This window comes from Eretmochelys imbricata, chromosome 6 (assembly GCF_965152235.1).
Source record: "Eretmochelys imbricata isolate rEreImb1 chromosome 6, rEreImb1.hap1, whole genome shotgun sequence".
Classification (NCBI taxonomy): domain Eukaryota; kingdom Metazoa; phylum Chordata; order Testudines; family Cheloniidae; genus Eretmochelys; species Eretmochelys imbricata.
In genome coordinates, this window is record NC_135577.1 from 76,543,983 (window position 1) to 76,571,170 (window position 27,188).

The window sequence follows — 27,188 nt, forward strand, 5'->3', positions numbered from 1 at the left end:
TATAAAAAGACATTTGGTGTACACCTCCTTTTTGATATGATTAACTGAAAACTTCTATCTATTAGGAAGCTAATTAAGCAAGTTATAAACTCTAATTGGCTTCCAGCTGTGCTAACAAATTATATCTTTATATGTAAGTAGATACTGTCCCATAATAACAGGTTTCAGAGTAACAGCCGTGTTAGTCTGTATTCGCAAAAAGAAAAGGAGTACTTGTGGCACCTTAGAGACTAACCAATTTATTTGAGCATGAGCTTTCGTGAGCTACAGCTCACTTCATCAGATGCATACCGTGGAAACTGCAGCAGACTTTATATATACACAGAGAATATGAAACAATACCTCCTCCCACCCCACTGTCCTGCTGGTAATAGCTTATCTAAAGTAATCATCAGGTTAGGCCATTTCCAGCACAAATCCAGGTTTTCTCACCCTCCACCCCCCCACACAAATTCACTCTCCTGCTGGTGATAGCCCATCCAAAGCGCTTTGGATGGGCTATCACCAGCAGGAGAGTGAATTTGTGTGGGGGGGGTGGAGGGTGAGAAAACCTGGATTTGTGCTGGAAATGGCCTAACCTGATGATTACTTTAGATAAGCTATTACCAGCAGGACAGTGGGGTGGGAGGAGGTATTGTTTCATATTCTCTGTGTATATATAAAGTCTGCTGCAGTTTCCACGGTATGCATCTGATGAAGTGAGCTGTAGCTCACGAAAGCTCATGCTCAAATAAATTGGTTAGTCTCTAAGGTGCCACAAGTACTCCTTTTCTTTTTGTGCCATAATATATCACAAAGGGCTCAACCCTGCAAACACGTATGCATGTAATTTTACTTGTGTGAATAGTCCCACTGAAATCAATAGTATAAATGAAGCCCTCTATCTATTTTCAAAAAATCACTGAAATGTGGGAAAGAAAAAGAAAAGCAGAGAGGTTTTACTTTTTGGGGAAATAGTAGGCACATGCAAGAGAACAAACAGTGACCCACTATGCTATTACAGCAATCTACCTACAATCATGGGCTACAATTATATGCAGCAGAAAAACACTTAGGTTTGCAGGAGAGATGTCACCTTGGCCAAATGTGGCTAACACCAATGCCAGGACATCTTCTGCTGTGTTACACCAGTAATTGCCACAATTGGCAGGGCCTACCTGGTAGGATCATGTAACTACAGTCTTGTTTAAAATGTGCATTAGACCTTGCTACAACCAGTTAATAATTTCTAAGGACTAGAAAGTCAGACACCCTTATTCATGCTGAGCACCTTAGTCCTTGAGTAGCCCAACTGATTTCAAGATGCTCCCAATTCATGGGGACTTCTTTGGGTGGGGTGCGATTGTCTATAGTGCATTTATACAACCCCATGTAAGGAAAGGCTCATGGTTTGAAGACTGAAGCCACCTATGCGAGTCTCCAAGGGAGGGTAGGGGAAAGAGAAATCCTGTGCCAGTCTCTGTCCTTCTGTTTAGGGGACTAAGGCCTTCTGCAGATTGAGATTATAAGAAGGATGATGACAGGGTGCTAAATCTTCTTCTTGGGGCTAGGGTGACCAGATGTCCTAATTTTATAGGGACTGTCCTGATTTTTGGGGCTTTTTCTTATTTAGGCACCTACTACCCCCCACCTCCTGTCCTGATTTTTCACACTTGCTATCTGCTCATCCTACTTGGGGCACATGAAACGGGAAGACCCCTTTTGGAATCCATACTTTGTTTCAATCTCCTTCAACTCTGCAGAAAATGCAAAAAAGTTGCTCTAGAAGAAAGCCCAGAGAGAAGGAAAGTGTTTCCATTTGCTTCTCACATGGATTGTGTTGTAGGAGGAAAGAGATGTCTTTGTAGAAGAAAACAAGAACTCCTGAAGCAAGCCTCCTTCTCTCTGGGTTCACAAGAAGGAGAGATTTGAAGATTTTCTAGATAGAACAAAAAATTAACCCCCTGAGGGAAGGCACCGCCTCATGACTCTGCATTTTGGGCGCAGCCTTCTCTGATCCTCTGGAGACAAACATTCCCCGTATGGCACCACTCTGTTTTGCTTCCCCTTTAGAGTAGCCCTCCAGACAGGATTAAGAAAGGGCTGCCTTCTTGCCTGCAGATTTGTATTGATGAGAAAAGCCCCACGGGGGTGGGGGGGTAAACTCAAGAAGGAAGATTCTACTCTTCCACCCAAGAAAAAATATAGCCTAAGAGTTTAGGCAGACTGTGGAGGGGCTTAAAGCAAGACACACAGACTGCACCCGAAGTGGGAGGTTTAGGCCATCTGATCCCCCCATCATATAGTACTGACTCCTACTCTGGGTGCTCAGAGTAGTGCTTCATCTACAGACATTTTGGAAGTCCGAAATCTACTCTGTTTGGTAGTGATGCTGGGAACATCAATTCAGGCATCTTAGAGCAGGACTTGCTCTGGTTCTTCAAAGGCAAATTAGCCACAACCACTCAAGGGGCAGAAGGGCTTACTGAAGGCAATATCTTGTCTAAGGCAGTGTGTGCTTTATTTTGCAATGGGGAGGGGACTGAGACAAACCCCAGGGGGAAACCTGGGGAGGGACCAAGTTCCTGATCACACAAGACACAAATCTCTGAGTCCATCCAGACCCTGAGGGGTGAAGAGAAGTTACCATAGACTTATGACTTGCTCTTATGAGTTTATCTGCCAAGTGACAGTGAGCAGAGTATACTAGGGACTGAATTTATGGAGAGAGAATAGGGGGCGGCACCCTTGTTCCTGAGAAGGGCTCCTCTAGAAGCACAGCTACCATTTGTTTAGAAATTAGTTTTGTTGCTTCAGCTGATTTCGCTCTGCAGCTGGTGCACCAAATCTGCCTTCTGAGAGCTACGGAAGCAGAATAAAAATTGGCTGGGTCTTCAGGGGTTGGGCTACTTCCCTTCCTGCCAGTCAAGATAGATAAATATCCATGATTTCTATGTGTATGTTTCTAGTTCTTCACTTTCTTCCCATTTTATTCTCTTAAATGGGAACATTTTTTTATTTATTTCATTTAATTGGTAGCAGATTTTTAGAATTTTTTTCTCTTCACATTTAAATAAAATGCCCAGGTTTGCTGAGAAAGACAAGTCCATGGCCTCATTAAAATCTTTATTATGATAACATTAACGGAAAAGACAAAACGGATTAGCAAGTGACTTGTGCTTTGTTTTCAACTGACACCATATGCCAATACCTTGAACTTCTAGCGCTCAAGCTGAAATACTTTAACCAAGCCATACTCCTTCAGGATTTGCAGCATATAGTCAATAGGACTTGTGCTCTTAAAAGCACATGAAAATCCTACCTTTAGGTGTCTAACTCCGGGATAGAAGCCTAACATTAGCCTTCTATTTTTGAAAATTTTGGGCTATGAAAGAAAAACTTCAGACTAATTGTTAATGTATTGGAAGACTAAATAACTTTTGGTTAACACCAAGGCAATTTTGATTTGAAAAGCTTTTAATAAAAATACAATTATAGCTTATGATGCTGAAAACACTTATGCACATGCTTAAATATAAGCACGTGCTTAGTCTCACTGAAGTAATTGATCTATTCAAGTAACAAACATTATCTGCCCGCCTTAGCATTTGGAAGATTAGGGCCTTATTTTTCAATATTTTGTTTTTTGTCTATAGCGATTTTGTAGCAGTCAAGTAAGATATCCCAGCTATAGTGGCATTTTTAAAAATTATAAATGGTGGTTTTAAAAAAGTTTTATTATACACTTTATTCTCAAGATGCAATAGAACAAATTTCCAAATTAGATTCACAAAATCCTCAAACTCATCTAAATTACTCCACCCTGTAGCAGAACGCTGAAGACCCACTCAAAGTTCTGTCTCATACTACTGTCCACAGATATGTTTACTAGCCATTTACAATAAACCCTGTAAAAGAAAAACCACTTCCTATTTGTAATACTGTTTTCCCACAGTTGTGTATTTGCTCCTTGTTATTAGAACAAATAGTAGCATTTATTTTCTGAAGAACATTTAGTATGAAAAGATAGAAAATAAATTACATGATTTGTTATCTAGTAACAGTAAACAAGATAAATCAAAACTTTGGAGACACAACCCAGTGTCCTGCTTAAAAAAAAATTATTTTAGCATAATTAAACAAACTGTAATGAGAGGAAGTTAGTCACCTTGTGCAGTAATGACGGTTCTTCGAGATGTGTCCCCCTATGTGTGCTCCACTTTAGGTATATGTGCGCCCCTGCACCTCTAATTGGAGATTTTTGCTAGTAGTGTCCGTTGAGCCCGTGCATGTGCTTTCCCTCCCTAGTAGTCTGCATCAAGGCTATCTAGCACTGTGTTGACGAACCTCCTTCACTTCCTTCTCCACCCCAGAGCCCTATAGAGAACTCCGAAGTAGAGGGGAGGAGGGCAGGTTGTGGAGCACCCATAGGGACACACATCTTGAAGAACCATCAGTACTGCACAAGTACAGTACTGCACAAGGTGAGGGACTTCCTGTTCTTCAAGTAGTGTCCCTATGAGTGCTCCACTGTAGGTGACTCCTGAGCAGCACCCACCACTGGAGGCTGGGACTTCGGAATGGAGTCTGTTACTACAGAGAGTACTGTGGAGTCGAAGACAGCGTCGGGGGCTAAATCTTCAGTGATCACATAATGTTCTACAGAAGTATGGGCAGATGCCCAAGTCATTGTTCTACAGACTACTGAGATATCTCTATCCTTAAGGTATGTAACTGAGGTAGAAATTGACCTCGTGGAGTGCGTATGGACTCTGGACGGAAGCAGGTTGAGCCCTGGATAACACTGATTAATGCAACCAGAGACCCATTTGGATAGTCTTTGAGCCAATATCACAGAGCTTTTAGATCTTTCTGTGGATGAAAGGAAGAATTTGAGGGATTTCCTGAAGTCCTTAGTCCTGTCCAAGTAGAATGCTAGTGTCCTTCTAACATCTAGCATATGCAGAATCGTCTTCCTGTTGTCACAATGTGCTTCTGGGGAAAAAAACAGGGAGATAGAGCTGTTGATTCATATGGAAAGTGCAGAGAAAGTAGGGAAAAATTTGGGATATGGCCTTAGAGTTACTTTGTCTTTAAAGAAGGCCATGAATGATGGGTGTGCCATCAGGGCCACTATTTCTCCTATGTGCCTAGCTGAAGCGATGGCAATTAGAAATACTGTCTTCATGGACAGGTGTGAGAGACAGCAAGTTGCCATGGACTCAAAGGGAGATCTAGTAAAAGCCCTGAGAACTATATCTTGAAGCACTTCCGAGTTCAGTACCCACTCATGGTCGTGACACAAATTCCGACAGACTGTTGGCTGTCACATTCTGTATCCCTGGTAGATAGCTGAGAAGAGCATGTTGTGATGGATGCACCAGTTCCAAAGTTCGAGTGCTTCCTTGCAGAGTGATATGAAAGGTCACTTCTGTGGAAGGCCATTTGCCCTGAACCTTGTAGATGTGCAGGTGAGCTCCCCAGCCTATTAAGGAGGAATCTGCCCCAAGGTGGGGAGTGTGTAGCGGGAGGAATACTCTTGCTTGTACTGCATCAAGATTGGTGCTGATTAACCCCAGTACAGCGACTGGAGTTTGTGTGCCGCTACAATGAAGATAATCTTGGAGAATACCTTGGGCAGAGCAGTCTGTACTGTTAGTGGTCTTGCCCCAAAGGTAAACCGTAGGAAATCTCCTGTACGATGGTTGTACTGCGATATGGAAGTAGACATCTTGTAGGTGGAGGGCTGGAAATCACTCTCCCTGCTCTAGAGCTGGAATAATGGCTGCTAGTGTGACCATCTTGAACGTCCACGCCGTCCCGTATTTGTTTAATGCCCTTAGATCTAGAATGGGCCTCCAACCTCCGTTCGCCTTTGGGAAATCAGGAAATAATGAGAGTAAAACCCCTTGCTACTGAGTTGCACCGAGACTGGTTCAATGGCCCCTAGGCACAACAAATGATATATTTCTTGATGAAGTAGATTCTCATGAGAAGGGTCCCTGAAGGGGAATAGGGAAGGAGAGTTGGAATGGGGGCCACGATGAGAGATCAGGGAAATGACTTCCTCTTGGCCACTGTCAGACTTGTCACTGGGTAAGGGTAGCACTGACTGGGGTTTTGACGGTACGCAGCCTGATGACAAGAACGATTCTGGGTGCCAGAATGTGCTCGGTACTGGGGTCCTGGTACCAAGTAATGGGGATTGCAGTTCTTCCCCAGCCATCACGTCTCCAGAGTACCAGAGCTCATGTGGTACGATGAGCTCACTTGGTACCACGGAGCAGTGTCTACGGTACTTTTTTGGTACTGGTGGTTGAGAAGGGGCAGAGCACTCCTTGGATGAGTTTTGTTGCAGCTGGTACAGAAAGTTTTGTCGATGCCACTCTTTTAGCAATGGTATGGTAAATTGTCTTTCCCTGGGTACTGGGGCCACAGGTCTCCAGGGTACCAGGGCTCATTTGGTACCGCGGGCTCACTTGGTACCGGAGAGGAATGTCTGTGGTATGTTGTCAATACCAATGGTTGGGAAGGTGCAGAGCACTCCCTACATGGGAGTTTTGTCGCACCTGATACCAAAAGGTTTTCCTCTGTGCCGTTCTTTTTGAGACGGTACAGTAATTGTCTGTCTCCTTAGGGGGTGGTACCATTGCCTCAGAGCCTGACTGCCTGAGCCCCTGGCTTCTCCAGGCGGTGTAGCTGGTGCCACAGAGCAGACTTCATAGCAGAGGCTCCTTTCTGGGTACCGTGCTTCAGAGTTATTGTTGCTGTCGGTACCGAGGTGACCGCCCTGGGGAGCCGCTCTGGCTGGCCAACTACTCAGAGCCTATGCGTTTCTGGTGCTGTTGGTACTGTGGTGGCCGCACTGGGGAACCCCGCTGTCTGGCCAATGACTCGGAGCCCTTTTTATGAGCCTTCACAGGGAGAGTCTGCTGTTTTTTTTCATGACTCTATCCCCTTTCAAGTTAAAGACTCCGGGGATGATCTGGGGTCACCACCAGAGTCTCCTGGAGGTTGAAGTACCTTCGCCATAAGGAGCAGTTTTAACTTCTGCTCCACAGTTCCTGCAAGACTGCTGTTTTAGTTGTGGCAGGTGAAGCACTTCTGTGAAACTCTCCCAGGCACCAGACACTGTGTGAGCATCTGGCCATTACAGGAATTGACTCCTTGCAGGACAGGTGCCTCTGGTGCAGGGAGAGCCGGACATGCCCCTGGGCAGGGGGCTATCATCCTCTAGCAGTGGGGAATGCAGAAAAAGGTCTTCTTTATGCCTCTTCTCCCCCCCCCCCCTTTTTTTAAGCCGAAAAAACTTAAGAGGCTACTAAACACCTGGGGGTAGGGGTGGGCATACTCTCAGAAAGAAAAAGAACTTTAGTTTCCTGCCCTGTCTTCTTCATTTTTCCTTTAATCCCAAAGGAGTAAATATATAAAAAGGAAACACTAACTGTCATAAATGTAAAGGGAAGGGTAAACCCCTTTATAATCCCTCCTGGCCAGAGGAAAAATCCTCTCACCTGTAAAGGGTTAAGAAGCTAAAGGTAACCTCGCTGGCACCTGACCAAAATGACCAATGAGGAGACTAGATACTTTCAAAAGCTGGGAGGAGGGAGAGAAAAAAAAGTGTTTTTTTGGTATGTGTCTGTTGGTATGCTGCTTTACCGGGGATAGAACAGGAATGGAGTCTTAGACCTTTTAGTAAGTAATCTAGCTAGGTATGCGTTAGATTATGATTTCTTTAAATGGCTGAGAAAAGAATTGTGCTGAATAGAATGACTATTTCTGTCTCTGTCTTTTTTGTAACTTAAGGTTTTGCCTAGAGGGATTCTCTATGTTTTGAATCTAATTACCCTGTAAGGTACCTACCATCCTGATTTTACAGGGGTGATTCCTTTACTCCTATTTACTTCTATTTCTATTAAAAGTCTTCTTGTAAGAAAACTGAATGCTTTTTCATTGTTCTCAGATCCAAGGGTTTGGGTCTGTGGTCACCTATGCAAATTGGTGAGGATTTTTTACCAAACCTTTCCCAGGAAGTGGGGTGCAAGGGTTGGGAGTATTTTGGGGGGAAAGACGTGTCCAAACTACGTTTCCCAGTAAACTCAGTTAGAGTTTGGTGGTGGCAGTGGTTATTCCAAGGACAAAGGATAAAATTAATTTGTACCTTGGGGAAGTTTTAACCTAAGCTGGTAAAAGTAAGCTTAGGAGGTTTTCATGCAGGTCCCCACATCTGTACCCTAGAGTTCAGAGTGGGGGAGGAACCTTGACACTAACTATTAAGGAAAACAAAAAACAAAAACTACTTACTTATGCTAATGACGCAGATAAGGAAGGGACAACTGCTCGCTCTGAGGCCAAAGGGGTTGAGTGCTAGATAGCCTCATGGCAGACCACAAGGGAGGGAGAGCACATGCGCGGGCTCAACGGACACTGCTAGCAAAAATCTCAGATTAGAGGCGCAGGGGCGCACATACACCTAGCATGGAGCACCCATTGGGACACTATTCAAAGAAGAAGAAATAGTTCTATGTATTTTAGCATGCAAACTTAGGGTTTAGCAGCTTTTGAATTTAATTAGCATTCTGGAACAAGTATGCCCGTTAATATCTTTCCAACTTCTAGTTAGAAGAGACTGAAAAACAGGATGGAGTCTCCTAAAGTGCTGGATTTATATACTGAGGTATAGTGCGCCTCCTTTATACAAATGCATCCCTGCATCTCTCAAATTAATCAAAAATCCTTTTTTTCCAGAAGACATGTCACCTATTCCATCTGTCACTTCTGATGGGTGAACCAAATTAAGCCAGCCTCCTCTTTTTACTTTTATACTGGATTCCACTACAAGGAAGAACTGGAGAAATGTGCAAGCCATAACAGAAAATCACCATAATTAAACAAAAAGCCAAATTAGTTGTTACGCATTCTCATTTAACAAATAAGATTTACAGAATTCGAAAACCTTGAAGCTTTATGCTAATATATATTTAATGACAAATATGTCTCTCTTTACACAAGCTAACAGAGAAGCAGACCTGACCATGTTAAAGTGGAGTGTAATTGTTCCAAGTAGACTGGATGGAGACAGATCTAGGTAAGTGATTAACAAGCAGTCCTCAGACTTACGTGGGATGCCACTTACAACGCATTTCAATTGACTGCCCGTTTCGCCCCTACAACGCTTGATTTGCATAAAGTTTGCTTGAAATCACCCCCTGGTTGCATTATAGTAGTATGGAGCTGGCACGGATCGCTTCTGATTGGCTTTGAGGCAGCAGGGTAGCTGCCAGGTTGCATTGCCACTTGTTTTTGATTGGCTCCTGGCCCCGGGCTCGCCAATCAGAAAGCTTAAACAGTGATTGGCTGAGGCTCAGCATTTGTGCTGTTCTCCCTGCCTTTCTGAGCCTATGTTGCCAGCATTCTGAACAGCATATGTGAGTTTATATGTTTATTTGAACGCTGTTTACAAAATATAGTGTACAGTAAATACATTGATGTTGCAACATTAGTCATCTATAATTCATTTAGTACAAAAATCTGGGTTATTGTGGTGAAAATAGTGTATCAAGCCTGTGTTATGGAACCAATCCTCTGCTTCATACCATTGATTCCTATGGGGAAAGCGGTTCTGACTTACAACGTTTCGACTTACAATGCAATTTCGAGGAACGAATTGTGTTGTAAGTCCGAGGACTCCCTGTAATAAAGGAGGAAGTGTGTAATTATGTCTAGGGTATTTTGTGAGACTACTTTACATTCCAAAAGAGATCTATACAAGCTGGGTAAAGTTGTCCAGTTGCAAGCCTCCTTTTCCTCTCCTAAATTAAATCAATATTCTTGTTGCCACCACTTTGACTTCTTTCCTAAACTACTATCATGCTGTTTGTCAATATCATGCAACATTTTAGAGAGACTGCACTGAGTTTCTTAAATTGACCATCACATGCAATTCTGAAGGCTCTACATAGGATCCAGCTAAAGTTTGTTCATCACTAATCTTTAAGTTCTTGAGTAATTAAAAGGATCTTCAAAGTTAAGAATTCAGTTCAGAATAATCGGTAATTGCTTGCTAAATGCTTTCTATTTAGTGAGGTTACTTTAAGAGAAGCTTTCCTGTCTACAATTTAATTGGTCAATCCACACTCATAAATAATTCTAATAAACCCTAACAATGTAAATGTTAAAAAAAAAAAAAAAAAAAAATCAATCCAGGCTGCCTGCTAGAAATACTCGCAATTCATACTGATCATATATTTATGCTATCAATAAATGAGCTTCTTTTCAAGTTAATAGCAAATTACAGACAAGGCAAACACTCTCTAGCCTGCTTTAAATCAGAAGATAAAAAATGAAAATAAGACAACAATTTCAAGGGAGTAAAACAGAAGAAGACTAATTTAGGAAGACTGTATATATTCATGAAGGTAAAAAACCACAAACTTCTGAAAATTCTACTTTCCATAGGCCAAGCATTCATATGGGTAGGATGGGAATGATATTGGAAAGGAAGCCATAGTCACTTGTGCCCCAATCCTGCAAAGACTTACACAAATGTTTAAAAACTTTAAGCACAAATAGTCCCACTGAATCTTATAGGATTACTCATATGCTTAAGTCTTTGCAGAGTTATAGCCTTAATAACCAAAACATTACAGGACATACTATGCAAAGCTAAAATAGTTAGTCTTTCCCAGAAATCATAGAGACAGACTAAATAAATATATATATTTGCTGTATCCAAAGATTATTTAAAAACAAACTGAAAATATAATTAAGAGGCCCACTTTAAAATTAAAGACTAAATATCGTATTGAAGAGATTCAGGTTTGAAGATCTCAGCTGCAAGAACACATACTGAAACTTTCTTGGAGACACTAATGCCATTCAGTGACCATATAAAGTAAATTTTGAAGTGTATAAAACAATGCTTCTGGAAAATTTAAACTAATTTGCTTTTGAAAAAACCACCATCTTGCATCCTATGCAGCCATCATCATAATTATAGTTATATATAACTATTTCTCAAAATCAGAAGTTGATAAGGATATTCTAATCTATATTAGAAAAAAAAAAAGGATTTTGTGAAGGATCCCACAATCCCTATGTCACTTGTTCCACTTTGAGTCACAGTGGTCTCTACAGGCTCTTTTGTGGAGGAAGACTGAGGCTTTCTCCATTCCTTTGAGTTTAACAGTTGTGGTGTCCAACTTTCTTGACTTAAGGACACAGTTCTGTTTCCTGTCAGAGCACTAGCAAATAACTTGATAGGGACAAGACAACCAAATCTCAACTCTGTTCAGATTTAAAAACAAAACAACACACTTCTTGTCCATTTGAAGAAAAGAGAAGAGAATGGGCCAAGACTTACATGCTTGAACATAGAATCTACGATAAGATCCTTCAAACTAGCAACTACACAAATTTTAGCAACGTAGGAAGGAGGTTAATCTAACAGCTCTTAGCATCATCCGTTTGTTCCTTGATTCTAAGGGTATGTCTACACTGCAAGTAAGCCTGTGCTTGAGCCTGGGCTGAAGCCTACTCCCCACATCTACACTGTAATTACACTAACCCAGGACTCGACAGGGCTGGAGGGTCCAAGCTCAACTTAAGCCACTACCCAAGGTCTGAGCCCTGTTGCTTTGCAGTGTTGACGCAGCCCCCTTGACTTGGGCCTGGGAGTCAGCTGGAAGTATCCCACAATTCTATAGGGATACTTCCTTAGTCCTCTCTATCCCAACAATCTGAAATCCAACCTATTGAAAACAGAATAGGTTTTCCACCTCCGCCCTTTTGCAAAGAGCAGCAGTTCAAGTGAGCATTAACTCATTCTCTTCTGATCACTAATCTGAAAGCTTGCTATCAAAGAGCCTCCTGGTTTTGGAATGGAGAGCAAACTGATCAAGACTTTTGCTTAGTGAGCTGCTTCCTGGTAATGTGCAGGGAGGGCAGTCACGTGTCTCAATCCCAGGGCTAGAGTGGCCACATTTCCGGGGGCCCTAGGGACTCTGGGATATGGTTACTTTGACTTGGGTCTGTGCATTGCAACATGGACACCAGACCACTAGGTTCAAGCATGGGTTAGAAAAGTCTTAACATAGGGTTAAAATACAACGGAGATGCTCAAGCCCAAGGTCACCTAACGAGGGTCAGCTGACTCAAGCCCCATTAACCTTGGGCTTATATTGCAGTGTAGACATACCTTAAAAGGCTGTCTTACAGTGTGCTACAGTTCCTCTGATTAAATATTGTCTGAGGATGTCCCCACCTACCCTAACTACTAGCTGGATATGGGGTCATTTATTTTATCCTAACAGTTATCCTAAATCACCTAAGGTATCAGATCTTTCTGGCTGAGTCACTAAATTAGCTTTTGATTACTGCAGCTTTCCTTTGAAGTCAGGGACAATACAAATGTACAGCTCCCTTCTACTCGCTTACCAAACATCTATCCCCATAATTACCTACACAGCAACTCCTTTTCCAAGCTGTATCGGTATCTGTATTTTACAGGAGCTTCTCACATCGTTTGCTCAGACTGCACTGGAAACAAACTTCTTGCCTGCATTCTAGTTATCTTTCTCATTCTACTGGTATTCATTTAAAGAGGCACCTTCCCTAGAACTTAAGTAACATCTAAGTACAGGTGTAGTCAGGTGTACGTCAGTAGTACAGAAAAAAAATATAGTATTGAAATTGGTGATGGGGGTGCACACACACACGCATACATTCAGATCAATCAACTTTTGGTGGATGAGATTCCAGAAAACTAGATAAGGGGTCTGCCCTCCAGGACCAGAGCGTGCTCATGCCAAATGCAAAACCTCACTACCTTCTCAGTGAACCGGATACCAAATAGATCCACATAAGGCAGGAACCAAAAAATTTGGTCCAAAAAAACCAAAAACACAATACAACTGATTTAATTTCCAACGCCCCACCTCACATCACCTTAGTAAGTCTGTCCATTTGCTACTTTTGAAATGGGCTTAACCAGTTCTAAAGGTTGTAGTTTGATGTTTGAGTAAATAGTAAATTTGCACTTTATTTTCAGTTTGAATACAGAGTAATTAACCACTAAAACAGATTTCCAAGGGATGTGGTGAATCCTCCATAATTTTGTGTACTGAATTCAGTATTAGATGGTTTTCTAAAACACATGCTTTGGTCCAACCACATGATGTTGGGTACATTACAGGAAATTACCTGTGTTATGCAGAAAGTTCAATTATATGATCATAATGATACCATCTGGTCTAAATATCTGTGATCCTACAACATGAAAAACCAGAAAACGAAACAAACAAAAAACCCCAAAACCAGTACTGGGTGAATATTTTCTTTTTATATCCCTCCCCCCTAAATTCCTGAACAGGAACTGAAAGACCTCTTTGTGCTCTAGAACCAGAATGAGAGAGAAGGTCAGAGAGGATGTGTCTTGGGACTGCATGAGGAATCCCCCCAATTTAGAAAGCACAGCTTCTGGACATACTACCAGCAAAGGAAGAGAAAAGTTTCAGACCTCCTATGTGAGGAACAAGTTTTGAGATGTCAGGACTTTGGAGGAGAAGCTGTTTCAAATGGTAGCCTCTCTAGCTCATGAAACTGGGAGCAGGGGATAGAAAGGACTGTTCAGGCAGAGTCTATGAAGACTATGGCTGCTTGCAAAGCCAGAGAAAAGGATTCAAAGATTCTTGTAGCAAGCTCTCCATTATCTGGTCTGCAAACAACTCTCTGGAGATGCTTCCTGCTCCAGTCACTTCAATGGAGATTTTTTTTGTGTTGAGGGAAGTACTGATTGAGATAAGGAAAAGAGTCATTCCTGCAGTCTGAAGATAATTTAACTGACTTGTCCACATGAATATAGTATGGCTGGATTAACTTTGAAAATGGATTTTCCCTTTTGAGTGGATCATTGATTTCATAATCTTTATCAGAGAATCTAAGATTCGGAACAACTGCTCTGATCTTCCTACACATTTTTAAGAGCTTCTTTAGATGAGAGAGCAACGGGCTGAAGGCTCTTTATTTGTTACGGGGGAGTGAATAAGATTCACCAAGTTTGTCAACTTCAGTACTGGTATTCACCAAGTTTGTCAACTTCAATAGTGGTACCTTTTCCTTCATGCTGAACTAGTCCAAGGATGATGGGGAAAGTTTGCCCTCTTCCACTGATGACTTTGGTGATCCATCAGCTCTTCAGAAGTCAAAGCTCACCAAGAAACTCCTTTTAACTGCTTTTCCCTTTTTGGTCAAGTCACCCCCTTTTATTCAATCAAAATAGCATGTTGCAGAGAGGGATCTAGCTGACAGCCTAAGCATGTCACAGGTTGCATTGTGCAGGGGGAAAAAGAGAGAGTGCTACTTTGATGGAATTTAGCACCGTATTTAAATTTAGAGTTTATGGTGGTCTGGTCAGAGGCTGGTTAGAACTAGGAAAAAAGGTGTGTGAGAAAAAAATCTAAACAACGTGGGATCACTAATACCCTCAGCTTCTGAGCCTGCTGGGTGCTGGACAGTAGGAGGAGGAAGAGGGTCCAAGGCTTTCAACAGGGTTTAGGAACCAACCACCACTTGCCATGGGGATGGTGACAGCATCATAGGACCTCCTTCCTAACAGCTGAGATAAAGGCAGAAAAGTCATCAGTACTGATGGAGGAGCAGGTATTCACATGTGAGAATTAGCAACACAGATCTAAAAAGCAATTCTATCTTTTATCCTAGAAGGAAACTGCACATTTCATGCATGTAAGAGATGAAACTCTTTTAAAGAGTTCATAGTCCTGAAGTTTGGACTGCAGGGGTGTAAAATGCAGCATGCACTAGCATGCTGCACTGTAATTCCGCTTGGTGGTTTTCAGGCAATGCAATGTTTTCTAGTATTTATTTTATCAGAGTCCAGACAGGTTATTTTCAAGCAATAACTAAAGAAACTACCTTAGTATAAGTGCAAAATTTGACCCAGAATAAAATGTTTCTAGTACAAGATGGAATTCCTTCTGTACTTTTCTTTTTAAAAATAAACTTCAAGAATATTGCATGCTTGTACTTTTCTACTTTCCAGCATTTTGCTGACTTCACTGATTTTGCCAGTGCACAAACAGAAAAGAGAGGTTAGTCTGAAACTCTATTAGAAAGACAGAGGGGAGAAAAACTAATTGTTTGCCAAAAAGTGTATTTTTGAACTTCTGAAAGGGCAACACTTAATTTTAGAGATACAGGAAGAAGATTTAAAGAATCAAAAAATAAAATACTTGCTCTTTTAGGCATATGAATATTTAGAAAGTGTAAAATCATGCAACAAAGAGTGGAAACAACTATAGCTAAGAAGTTTAATTATTCTGTAGAACAACATGTAAGTGTTACTTTTAGGCTCTATCAAGTTATACATATGTTGTATTCATAATGTGATTTGTTACCGTTTTATCCCTGAGTCGTTCTCCGTGGATAAGAAAATCAGCACAGCTGTTCTCTTCCTGATGAATGACTTTGAAGATCGTAACACAGCTTAGTCCACCTCCTCCAAGTGGTAACCATCCACCACTTGAGTCATCCCGGGTCATCACCACAGCTCGCACTCTTGCATAACTATTACTGAAAGAGATGCAACATGAACAAATTAGTTTTTTCCATAAACACAAAATGGCTGAGCACCTAATCTTATTTGAAATACCAAGACCACCTTAATAAAAAATAAATGGCTTAAGTGCTTTCTAGTTCACAACTGAAAAGAGAGCAGATGCTACAATCTGGAAATCTGCCCAATATTAAAACTGACTTTTAACATGCTTTTATTTTAAATCTAACTTTAAAAAATTGTTTTGTATGCCTGTCCTTTTCCTTGGTCACTTTCGATATAATTTCTTGTGGTAAATATCTGGTGATCAGAGACATTAGGAAAGAAATCTTACCAGCCAACATTAGTTTTAGTAAAGACACAAATGGATTTAGAAACCATATATTTAATGGTCTAACTATATCTAGGAAGCATCAGCTTTTGACTGAAGACTAACTATAAAGTGAGTCAGGTTTCCACTATCAGTTGGACAGAAAAGTAAACAAATGAGAAAGGGCTTGATCCTGCTCCCACTGAAATCAGAGTAGGAACAGGCCCTAAGCTAGGAAACCTGTTTTTTTTTTCCAGTTTGCTTTACAAACTATATGTTTTCACCAGTTTCATAAGTTATGTTTATAAGCAATAAATAAATAAATAAATAATAAAAGTAGCGTGTATACTACAGGGTCCCATGAAAAAAGAAAATATTAACTGATAATAGATATTCCTGTTGATTGAACTATGCAATTGTTATGAACACCTAAAATTACCTCTTGTACTGAAGTGGCATTTTTAAGAGAGTACTAGACTTATTTTAGGACCATCTGCTCCCAACATCATCTTTTCTGTTTGATACATGATGAAATTTACTTACATTTTATATAGCTCTTTTGAAATACTGTAAAGCAGAGAAATGCTAAAAATTTTAATTTAAAAAAGCATGCTATATTAATTCTTCAAAAGTCTGACAATTTGTTTTGTTTCTTGTTTTTTAAAAAATGGAAATGCTAGTTTATGACCTCCAATTTGCAACTTCTTGTGTTTAAAGGAATTAAAGAGAGCACATGGTTTATCCAGGAACTTGTGTGATTGTCCCATTTGCACAATCACTTATGCACTTTATAAAAAGCAATCCACTATTCTACAAGAAATGAGGACCATTTGTCTGGCTTACACTGGGTTTCAGAAATCAAGTTTGCATAGTTATGCCACCTGAATGATGTTATATGAACTATGAGAACTGAACTAGAAATTTACAAAAAGATATCTGTACAAGAGTACTATTTATAATCAAACGCATCTTTTTGGGATGTGGGAGAATGTTTTATTACACAAACAGTTAAATTTTAACACATTAAGAATTTCTGATATTCCATGCTGATCTTTTCAAACCTTTTAACACACCAAAAGTCATTGTTGGGCTTTCCTGCTTTAACTTGTAATTCAAATAAATAAAATAAGCATTATGATGTAAATATCTAATGATCAAATACATAAAGCTGTGCAAATGGGGCTGTACAAACTGGAAAATGAAACAAAAGTATACAAGATCATTTTAGCTTAGGGGTGACAAATGAAATACAAGTTGTTCACTGAACCTGTGTCTTTCATCGCTAAAAATTGGTAGCTCCAGTAAACATTTGCGGTCTGTGTAATGACACCGATGGTAGCCATTTTAGCACCATCATCAATTAGCAGCCTCTCCTTCACCAGGAACATCCCAAAAAGCATCAAAGAAGCACTGCCATGCACTCACTCATTCTTATATTCCCAGAAGCAGCCAGATGACCAAGTATGAGTCTCAAACTTAATTTTTCACAGTGCAGTATTACTGCGAGTCTAATCATTGGTCTCAAATCTAGATTAAGAGAATTTCAGTTGTAAAGACAAGATCTTAAAGTGTCTGCTTATACATTTAAAATCCATTTGCTTCAGACTTTCCCTGGTCGCTGCTCCCCTGGCAGAAATATAAACTGCTCCTTTTGAAGGAAATCAAGGATATTAGGGCTTCCCTGTAAATAAGGGGGAAAAAAGTGCGCAATGCCACAATCTTGTCTGACAAAATATTACATTTCTGCTCTCTTTCCACCAGGCCAACTTCAAAATTTAATGTAAGGAAACTGAAGTTCACAAACCAGCAGAATGCAGTACCTTGAGGGGTTTCAGACTAAAGTTTAGTACTTTCCTTTATATGTTTACAGAAGTACTGCTACTTCCAATGTTACTAATTTGTACTTTTACTATATCCCCAAATACAATTTACAGATACAGAGAACTTCCCTTTGTCCAAAAGCTCTCCAAGTTACAGTAACACCATCTTCACATTTAACCTTATGCTTAATTGTACCATCTAATCAAGTATATTGAACTATGACAACATTCAAACCATAGACATTTTGATCAACTACTGTGAAATCCATTTATACAACTGATAAAGGCCAATTAGTGCAAGATTCCAATATAAAAATTCCTAACACAAATAAAGATGGTACAGTACATTCACAACCCCTTCATACTAAAATGATGAAAACGTCTCATCCAAACATCAAAGGAATAAACTAGGGCTGTCAAATTATTTTTAAAAATTGTGATTAATCGCAGTTTTAATCGCACAGTTAAACAATAATAGAATACCAATGTAAATTCATTATAAATATTTTGGATGTTTTTCTACATTTTCAAATATATTGATTTCAATTACGACACAGAATACAAAGTGTATAGTATTCACTTTACATTTATTTGTATTACAAATATTTACACTGTAATAAAGATAAACAAAAGAAATAGTATTTTTTTCAGTTTACCTCATACAAGTACTGAATTGCAATCACTTTACTGTGAAAGTACATTATGTGGGGAAGGGGGAGAGGGGGTAATTACAGATAGGACCCGGTAAATGAAAATGAACTTGTCTATCTTAGCAATTGGCTGAACAAGAAGTAGGATTAACTGGATTTGCAGGCACTAAAGTTTTACAGCGTTTTATTTTTGAGTACAGATTAAGTAACAAAAACAAATCTATATTTTTAAGTTGCACTGCAACAACCAAAAGGTTAATTTTTCAGTATCTTTTGCAAATACAGCAGAGATGGCTCTAACTTTCTGCCATTGGACTTATTAGTCGCTAAAATCTTTAACACTTCACATGTTCATGTGCCCTAGAACTCAATCTACACTTGGGAATTTTAAGAACAAATTACTACTGGGTGCTACCACTGGCTTCTGTAGACAAGATTCCAAGATCTTTCAGAATTATCACCAAGTCAATTAAACCTGTGACATGACAATTAAACCTTTGACAGTCTTTAAAAAATGGAATAGTGGTAAACAGAACTGGAAGTCTCTACTTAATCTCACAAGAGCTATCACAAACAGCTGAAAAGGGGTAGCAGCTTTACCAAGTCTTTTCTAAAACTCCTTAGTGTGACCTTAGAGTCAAAGATCAGTTTACATCAATTATGAACATATAAATTACACCTACAAGGACTGGATGCCCTAGGTAAGAAAAAAAGAATGCAGTTACCTGAGAGAACACTGAGCTACAGCTTGTGAATTAAATAGAAAAGGTTATCCGAGAGTACAACTATACTCCCTTGGCACTAAATTAAAAGCTACTAGTTTCACAGAGTGGAACAGGTTTCCCTATCAGATCTGTAACCTATCTGCTGTACACACATTAAACTGGAAACAAAATTTGTTTTAATACGGCATATCAGAAATTTATAAAAAATGTCTTGAGTTCTGACTGGATAAAAGTTCAATGAAGTCTGACTGCAAAGTAGCATCCTTCATTAGTAGTATAAGATACTTCTGAAATTACATTTGAAACAAAAAAGATAGGGAGTAACTAGCATGTCAAATATAACTATTAGTGGGGCAACAACAAAGCAGGTATAAACCCTGAAATCCCAGCCTGATCAAACCTTCTAAAAAAAAGTTACCTACCTTTTGTAACTGTTGTTCTTAGAGATGTGTTGCTCATGTCCATTCCAAGTAGGTGTGTGTTCTAATCTTAAACACAAAAAAGAAGCTTACAAGAAGTGGAAGATTGGACAAATGACCAGGGATGAGTATAAAAATATTGCTCGAGCATGCAGGAGTTTGAAATCAGGAAGGCCAAATCACATCTGGAGTTGCAGCTAGCAAGAGATGTTAAGAATAACAAGAAGGGTTTCTTCAGGTATGTTGGCAGCAAGAAGAAAGTCAAGGAAAGTGTGAGCCCCTTACTGAATGAGGGAGGCAACCTAGTAACAGAGGATGTGGAAAAAGCTAATGTACTCAATACTTTTTTTGCCTCCGTCTTCACGAACAAGGTCAGCTCCCAGACTGCTGCGCTGGGCAGCACAGCATGGGGAGGAGGTGACCAGCCCTCTGTGGAGAAAGAAGCGGTTTGGGACTATTTAGAAAAGCTGGACGTGCACAAGTCCATAGGGCCGGATGCGTTGCATCCGAGAGTGCTAAAGGAGTTGGCAGATGTGATTGCAGAACCATTGTCCATTATCTTTGAAAACTCATGGCGATCCAGGGAAGTCCCGGATGACTGGAAAAAGGGAAGAAGGAGGATCCTGGGAACTACAGGCCACTCAGCCTCACCTCAGTCCCCGGAAAAATCATGGAGCAGGTCCTCAAGGAATCAATTCTGAAGCACTTAGAGGAGAGGAAAGTGATCAGGAACAGTCAGCATGGATTCACCAAGGGCAAGTCATGCCTGACTAATCTAATTGCCTTCTATGTTGAGATAACTGGCTCTGTGGATGAAGGGAAAGCAGTGGACGTGTTGTTCCTTGACTTTAGCAAAGCTTTTGACACTGTCTCCCACAGTATTCTTGTCAGCAAGCTGAAGAAGTATGGGCTGGATGAATGCACTATAAGGTGGGTAGAAAGTTGCCTGATTGTCGGGCTCAACGGGTAGTGATCAATAGCTCCATGTCTAGTTGGCAGCCAGTATCAAGCGGAGTGCCCCAAGGGTCGGTCCTGGGGCCGGTTTTGTTCAATATCTTCATTAATGATCTGGAGGATGGTGTGGATTGCACCCTCAGCAAGTCTGCAGATGACACTAAACTGGGAGGAGTGGTAGATACACTGGAGGGTAGGGATAGGATACAGAGGGACCTAGACAAATTAGAGGATTGGGCCAAAAGAAATCTGATGAGGTTCAATAAGGACAAGTAGAGTCCTGCACTTCAGACGGAAGAATCTCATGCACCCCTACACACTAGGGACTAAATGGCTAGGCAGCAGTTCTGCAGAAAAGGACCTAGGGGTTACAGTGGACGAGAAGTTGGATACGAGTCAGCAGTGTGCCCTTGTTGCCAAGAAGGCCAATGGCATTTTGGATGTATAAGTAGGGGCATTGCCAGCAGATCGAGGGACGTGATCATTCCCCTCTATTTGACATTGGTGAGGCCTCATCTGGAGTACTGTGTCCAGTTTTGGGCCCCACACTACAAGAAGGATGTGGAAAAATTGGAAAGAGTCCAGCAGAGGGCAAAAAAATGATTAGGGGACTGGAAAACATGACTTATGGGGAGAGGCTGAGGGAACTGGGATTGTTTAGTCTGCGGAAGAAAAGAATGAGGGGGGATTTGATAGCTCCTTTCAACTACCTAAAAGGGGGTTCCAAAGAGGATGTATCTAGACTGTTCTCAGTGGTAGCTGATGACAGAACAAGGAGTAATGGTCTCAAGTTGCAGTGAGGGAGGTTTAGGTTGGATATTAGAAAAAAACTTTTTCACTAGGAGGGTGGTGAAACACTGGAATGTGTTACCTAGGGAGGTGGTGGAATCTCCTTCCTTAGAAGTTAAGGTCAGGCTTGACAAACCCCTGTCTGGGATGATTTAACTGGGGATCGGTCCTGCTTTGAGCAGGGGGTTGGACTAGATGACCTGCTGAGGTCCCTTCCAACCCTGATATTCTATGATTCTACGCTACGTGCATGATCGTCGGAAGGTTTTTCCCTAATGGTAACGGTTGGATCGGCTGTGGGGCCCGTGGAGTGGCGCCTTCATGGCCAGGTATATATGACCCACTCTTCCGTCTCCCTTATGTCGGAGTATCCGGCAAGAAGGAACTGATGGGTCTTAAAATGGAGAAGAGCAACACATGTCAAAACAACAGTTATGAAAGGTAGGGAACCAATTCTTTGAGTGATTGCTCATGTCAATTCCAAGTAGGTGACTCCCAACCAGTCCCTTGGAGAAGGAGTTGGAGTTCACAGAATTGCAGATTGTAGCACAGCTCCACCAAATGCAGCATTGTCTCTAGCCTGCTGCATGATGGTGTAGTGCGACATAAAGGTATGAAGAGACGACCATGTTGCCTCCCTGCAGACGTCCTGAATGGGGCCCTGCACCAGAAAGGCTGCAGATGAAGCTTGAGTTTTCATGGAGTGCTCCATCAATGCTGGGGCTGGTATCTTTGCCAGGTTGTAGCACATCTTGATACAGGAAGTAATCCAAAAAGAGATTCGTTGAGGGATGAGACTGGCAGTCCTTTCATTCTCTCAGCAATGGTGAAGAAGAGTTGTGTTGACTTCCTGAACGGCTTTGTCCACTCAACGTAAAAAGCCAACGCCCGTCTAACGTTCAGGGAATGGAGCCTGCATTCCCTGTCATTAACATGTGACTTTGGGAAGAACGCTGGTAAAAAGTTGTTAGAGGTTCGAAAAGGGGCATCATGAGCCTTGAGAAGACCAGGTTAAGGACACAAGGGGAACCAGTTGCCACACCTGGGGGTACAGTCTGTCTAGCCCTTTAAGGAAGCATCCAACCACGGGGTTAGCGAATACCAACTACCCACTGTGTGTGGGTGGAAGGGGGTAATAGCTGCCAGGTGCACCTGGATTGATGAGACTGCCAGCCCATGCTGCTTTAAGTAGAGTAAGTAGTCCAGTATAAAGGGGATTGAGGACTGCAGAGGAAGGGTGCCCTTCTGTGCAGACCAAATAGAGAACCTTTTCCATTTGGCTAGATAAGTGGCTTTCTACTGCCAAGAAGAACTTCCCTAACTGAATCAGAGCACTGGAGCTCTAATGGGTTTAGCCATGGATTTTCCATGTGGTGAGGTGGAGAGACTGCAGGTTGGGGTGCAGAAGGCAGCCGTGGTCCTGCGTGATAAGGTCTGAAAACAGGGGCAATGTCATGGGTGTGTCCACCAAGAGGTTCAACGCCGGCACTATGAGAATCAGCAAAGCCTTGTCCTGCCGGACCTTGAGGAGGACCTTGTGAATTAGAGGCAACAGCAGGCATGCATACAGCAGGTGCCCCGTCCATGAGAGGATAAAGGCGTACATGATTGAGCCAGGGCTGTGATTCAGGAAAGAGCAGAACTTCTGGCACTTCCTGTTGCTTCGTGTCATGAGATCCCTACCTCAAGGAGATACTGCGGACGATGTCCTGTTGGAAAGGTTTGGAAAAATGTACTCCCACACCAACTGACTGTGAATCGAGCCACCACAGGAGGGACTCGAGAGCCCGAGGAGAAAGCATGACCAGACTGTCCTGATGGTCCCGGTTTGATCTGTACGCTTAGGCCAGGCACGCCTGGAGGGGATGGAGCTGCAGCCTTGCATGCTGCACCACATAAGTGCACAGTGCCATATGCCCGAGTAATTTTAGGCAGTTTCTAGATATCGTGGTGGGGAACCAGTGGAGACCTTTTATGATGGCGCTCATGGCAAGAAAACGAGACTCTGGCAGGAATGCCCTGGCCTCGGTGGAATCCAGGAGGGCCTCAATGAATTCTATTGTTTGAGTGGGAGCCAGAGTCGAATTTGCCATGTTGAAGAACATTGTATGTACCAGGTTCACATGTTCCTCCACCTGGGCTTGAGACGGACCCTTGATGAGCCAGTTGTCTAGATACGGGAAGACTTGCACCTGACACTTTTGAAGGAAGGCTGCCGCGACCGCCATGCACTTGGTGAACACCTGAGGAACTGCTGATAGGGGAGGACTATAAATTGATAATGCATGCTGCTGACCACAAACAGGAATTGTCTGTGGGAAGGGATTATGTAGATATGGAAGTACATGGAAGTCCCTCAAGTTGAGGACAGTGTACCAATACCCAGATCCAGAGAGGGAATGATGAAGGCCAGGGAGACCATGCGGAACTTCAGTTTTTTCCATGAATTTGTTGAGATTTCACAGGTCTAAAATGGGCCTGAGCCTGCCTTTGGCCTTGGGGACTAATTAGTAGTGGGAGTAGAATCCCCTGCCCCTAAAATCCAGAGGAACCTCTTTTACCACCCCCAGCTGTAGGAGCGTTTGCACCTCCTGCACTAGAAGTTGCTCGGGAGAAGTGTCCCTGAAGAGGGACAGGGAGGGTGGGCGGGAAGAGAATATTGCAATTCTACTGTGCTCAGGACCCGAACGAACGATCTGAGGTTATCTGAGCCCAGGTACAGTAGAAATGAGATAGATGGTTCACAAGGGAGGGGAAGGATCCGGGTATTCAACTGGCACTCTGTCCTCGGGCACACCTTCAAAAGTTTGGCTTTGAGCCTGAGGTCTGCTTAACTGAGCCCTTCCCTTGGCCGGAGGAGGACTGAGATAAGTGCCTTCTTCTGCCCCACTTCCTACTGTAGTCCTGTATAGGAGGGACAGGGTAAAATCGTTGGGTGGTCTGGGGCTTAAATGCCTTTCTTTGTGGGGCTGGTGCGTGCAGCCCCAAAGACTTGAGGGTCACTCGCAATTCCTTAAGGCTATGCAGCCTTGAGTCTGTCTGTTCAGCAAAGAGGCTGGAGCAGTCGAAGTGCAGGTCCTGAATTGTGTTCTGGACCTCATGCGGGAGCCCAGAGACCAAGAGCTGCATCTCATAGTTATGACCGTGCCCATAGTGCAGGTGGCTGAGTCAGCTCAGTCCAGGGTGGCCTGAAGAGAGATCCTGACAACCTCCTTTCCCTCCTCCAGAACTGCTCCCAACTCCAAGCGGCAGTCAGCTGGGAGCAATTCTTGGAATCTGGCCAGAGAGCTCCAGGAATGATAAGCATAGAGGCTCAGGACTGCTTGCTGATCCACTGTGTGAAGCTGGACCCGCCCCGATGGAGTAGACTTTCCAACTGAAGAGGTCCAGCTTCTTAGCATCCTTGGATTTGGGGGTAGGCCCCAGTTGCCCCTGGAGCTCTTTGTGGTTGGTCACCTCCAACACCAGGGTCCCCAGAGGTGCTCATATCCCTTAGAAGGCACAAAGTATTAGCGTTCTGCACCCTTGGCTGTCGGCGGGATAGAGGCGGGTGTGTGCCACAGTGCCTTGGTGGTATTCTGTATGGTTTTGATGAGGGGCAGAGCCACCCTCGAGGGCCCTTCAGGGCCAGTATATCTACCATGGGATCTGTATCCTCAGAGACCTCCTCTGCATTCAAGTTCAGGTTCTGGGCCACCCTCCCGAGCAGGTCTTGATGGGCCCTGGTGTCCATAGCAGGCAGAGTGGTGGAGGTCCCTGCTATCACCTAATCCGGGGAGGATGAGGATGACTCCCTCGGAGGCACGGGCTCTTCTTGCCCCTCTGGCTCACGGGGATCCCCTTGCGCCACCCAGTGCCACAGCCGCTTCAGTGAAGACATCCTCATCAGCCTGGCCTTATGCATCCTTACCCCAGGGAGGCTCCCAGGCTACAGATGTAGCTGATGGAGGGATTAGTGCCTCCGACTCCACTGACAGGGACCTGGAACCCGGACTTGGGTGTCCAGAAGGGCCACTGTGTCGGTCCCTGCCACTGCGGAGGCCAGGATATTACAGGCACTGGCTGCCCTTCATTTTGCCTAGGGAAGTGCCAGGAATGGTGCCGGCTCTGCCTGGAAGCATAGGAGTCCACCTTCGCCTCCAAGGAGAAGTCCGAATCTGACCAGGGCATTGCAGATGGAGACTGTGCCGGGGATCGGTGCTGTGGTGAATGCAATCGGCACTGCATCATAATGGGCTTGCCCCTATTCCAGATCAGCATTGGTGCCAACGATGTTGCTGGTGCACCTGCTGGTGGAGAGAGGAACTGCGCCATCATGGCAATCAACTCCCTGGCCACCTCGAATGTAACCGGCATGGAGGGAGCATCCAAGTCCTCCTCCAAAATCTTCCCGCACCAGGGAGTCCACTGTGGCTGGACTCAACGGACCTCCCCAGAGAGGCCAGAGTCAACAGCGCCAGTCTAGGTGGACCCGACTGGGGATGCACCCGACTGGCACCTGCCTGCTCTGCTGCCAGCAGGGGAGAGCCCCGTCAGCTCTTTTTTTCTTGTGCGGCACCAGCGACTATGACCAGTGCCTCGCACTAGACCTGGTCCTTGGTGCCAAGGAATGGCGGTGCCATAGCCCTTTGGATGAGTCCTTCCTCGGTGCCGGGGCTTCCTGTACTGAGTCCGGTGCGCTGCACACTGAAGCACCTGGTGCCAGTTCAGCTGGGATTATAAACCACTGGAATATACTACTAAACATTAACAGAGTTCTTCCTTCTTCCATCAGTATTGCAAAAGTTTAAGAACCTATTCCCATGCAATTTCAGGGAAAGAAAAACACACCACCTTTCAGTTTTTACAGTATTCCACTTTTGAGACTACCAGTGCCAATATTCTATTCTCACATTCAGTGTTGCTATGCTTTTATTTAACCTCATACAACTGTATATAAATTGGAAATGTAACTCAAAGAAATAGTGATCGCATCTGAAGTCACACTGTGAACCTATGGGTAGAGCAACTACCCTGTGCATATTATTAGAACTCATGCAAAATATTTTTCAGCATTTTAAAACTATAAAGTCACCTCCAAAAATTGGATCCACAACTGGAATTACTAACTGTAATGCATGTGACACTGGCTACCATCTAGGATTTCATTTATTTTTTTAGATAGGTAAATACTTCCCCCTAATTTGTTTCAATATTGCTAAAATTTCTATTTGTACCGTATGTAACTAAAATGTCTTAAAATTAACTTTTTGTAAATATAGCTAACATAGTACAAGATGAATTCCCATAAATCCATTGTCAGTATATTATGGCAAAGATAGTTGTTATATTGGCTAAGCAGTCAATTTGTCAGGGAAAAGTCAATTTGTGCAATGGAGTGTCTAACAGATTGATGCATTTTCACAATGTTGGAAGAGGGGAGAAAAGAAACTTATATTATAAAAGTCTATGTGCCAACTACAGGACCACTATACTATAACAAAAACCCCTCTGCCATGCTCTACGTTGGCAGCTCAGAGTGAGCTCTTCCTGGATCCACACTCCCTACCTCAGGTTGGTGCTTTGTAAGCCTATTTTAAGTTTTTTGTTTGTTTTTTTTGTTGGGGGAGAGGGCAATATAAAATGCTTTTGTTTGCTCTTTGGGAGAGATTGCAAGAGCTATTCTTCTGCCACTTACAGTACCTGATATCCAAACAGGAGAGCACTTTATGCTTGCAAAGAGACAGGGCACGGGAGCCTTTATGTATATATAATTAGAAACAAGATAAAAATATGTGATTACATAAAAGGTATCGTACTAAACACCAAAATAAAGTCAGACAAATCTACCGTTTAGGTTAGGTGAATATCTGTACTTATAACAGGGTGCTAGTCCTTTGGGCACCTGTGTGGAATGGGATGTTTGCTTTAGGTATGTAGCCCTTTGAAAATGGCGTTTTGGGAGTAGCAGCCTCCAGATGGAGGACATGAC

The 27,188-nt window shown here is 42.6% G+C and overlaps 1 protein-coding gene across 1 annotated transcript in view; it reads right to left on the reverse strand.

Annotated features, from left to right (window-relative positions):
* The window catches only part of SPRED1 (sprouty related EVH1 domain containing 1), a 116,717-nt gene that overhangs the window by 41,195 nt on the left and 48,334 nt on the right, over window positions 1–27,188 (reverse strand). The window contains exon 2 of the mRNA XM_077818940.1: window positions 15,393–15,567. Within this exon, the coding sequence (XP_077675066.1) occupies window positions 15,393–15,567 (175 nt within the window). The remainder of the gene's footprint in view (window positions 1–15,392; window positions 15,568–27,188) is intronic.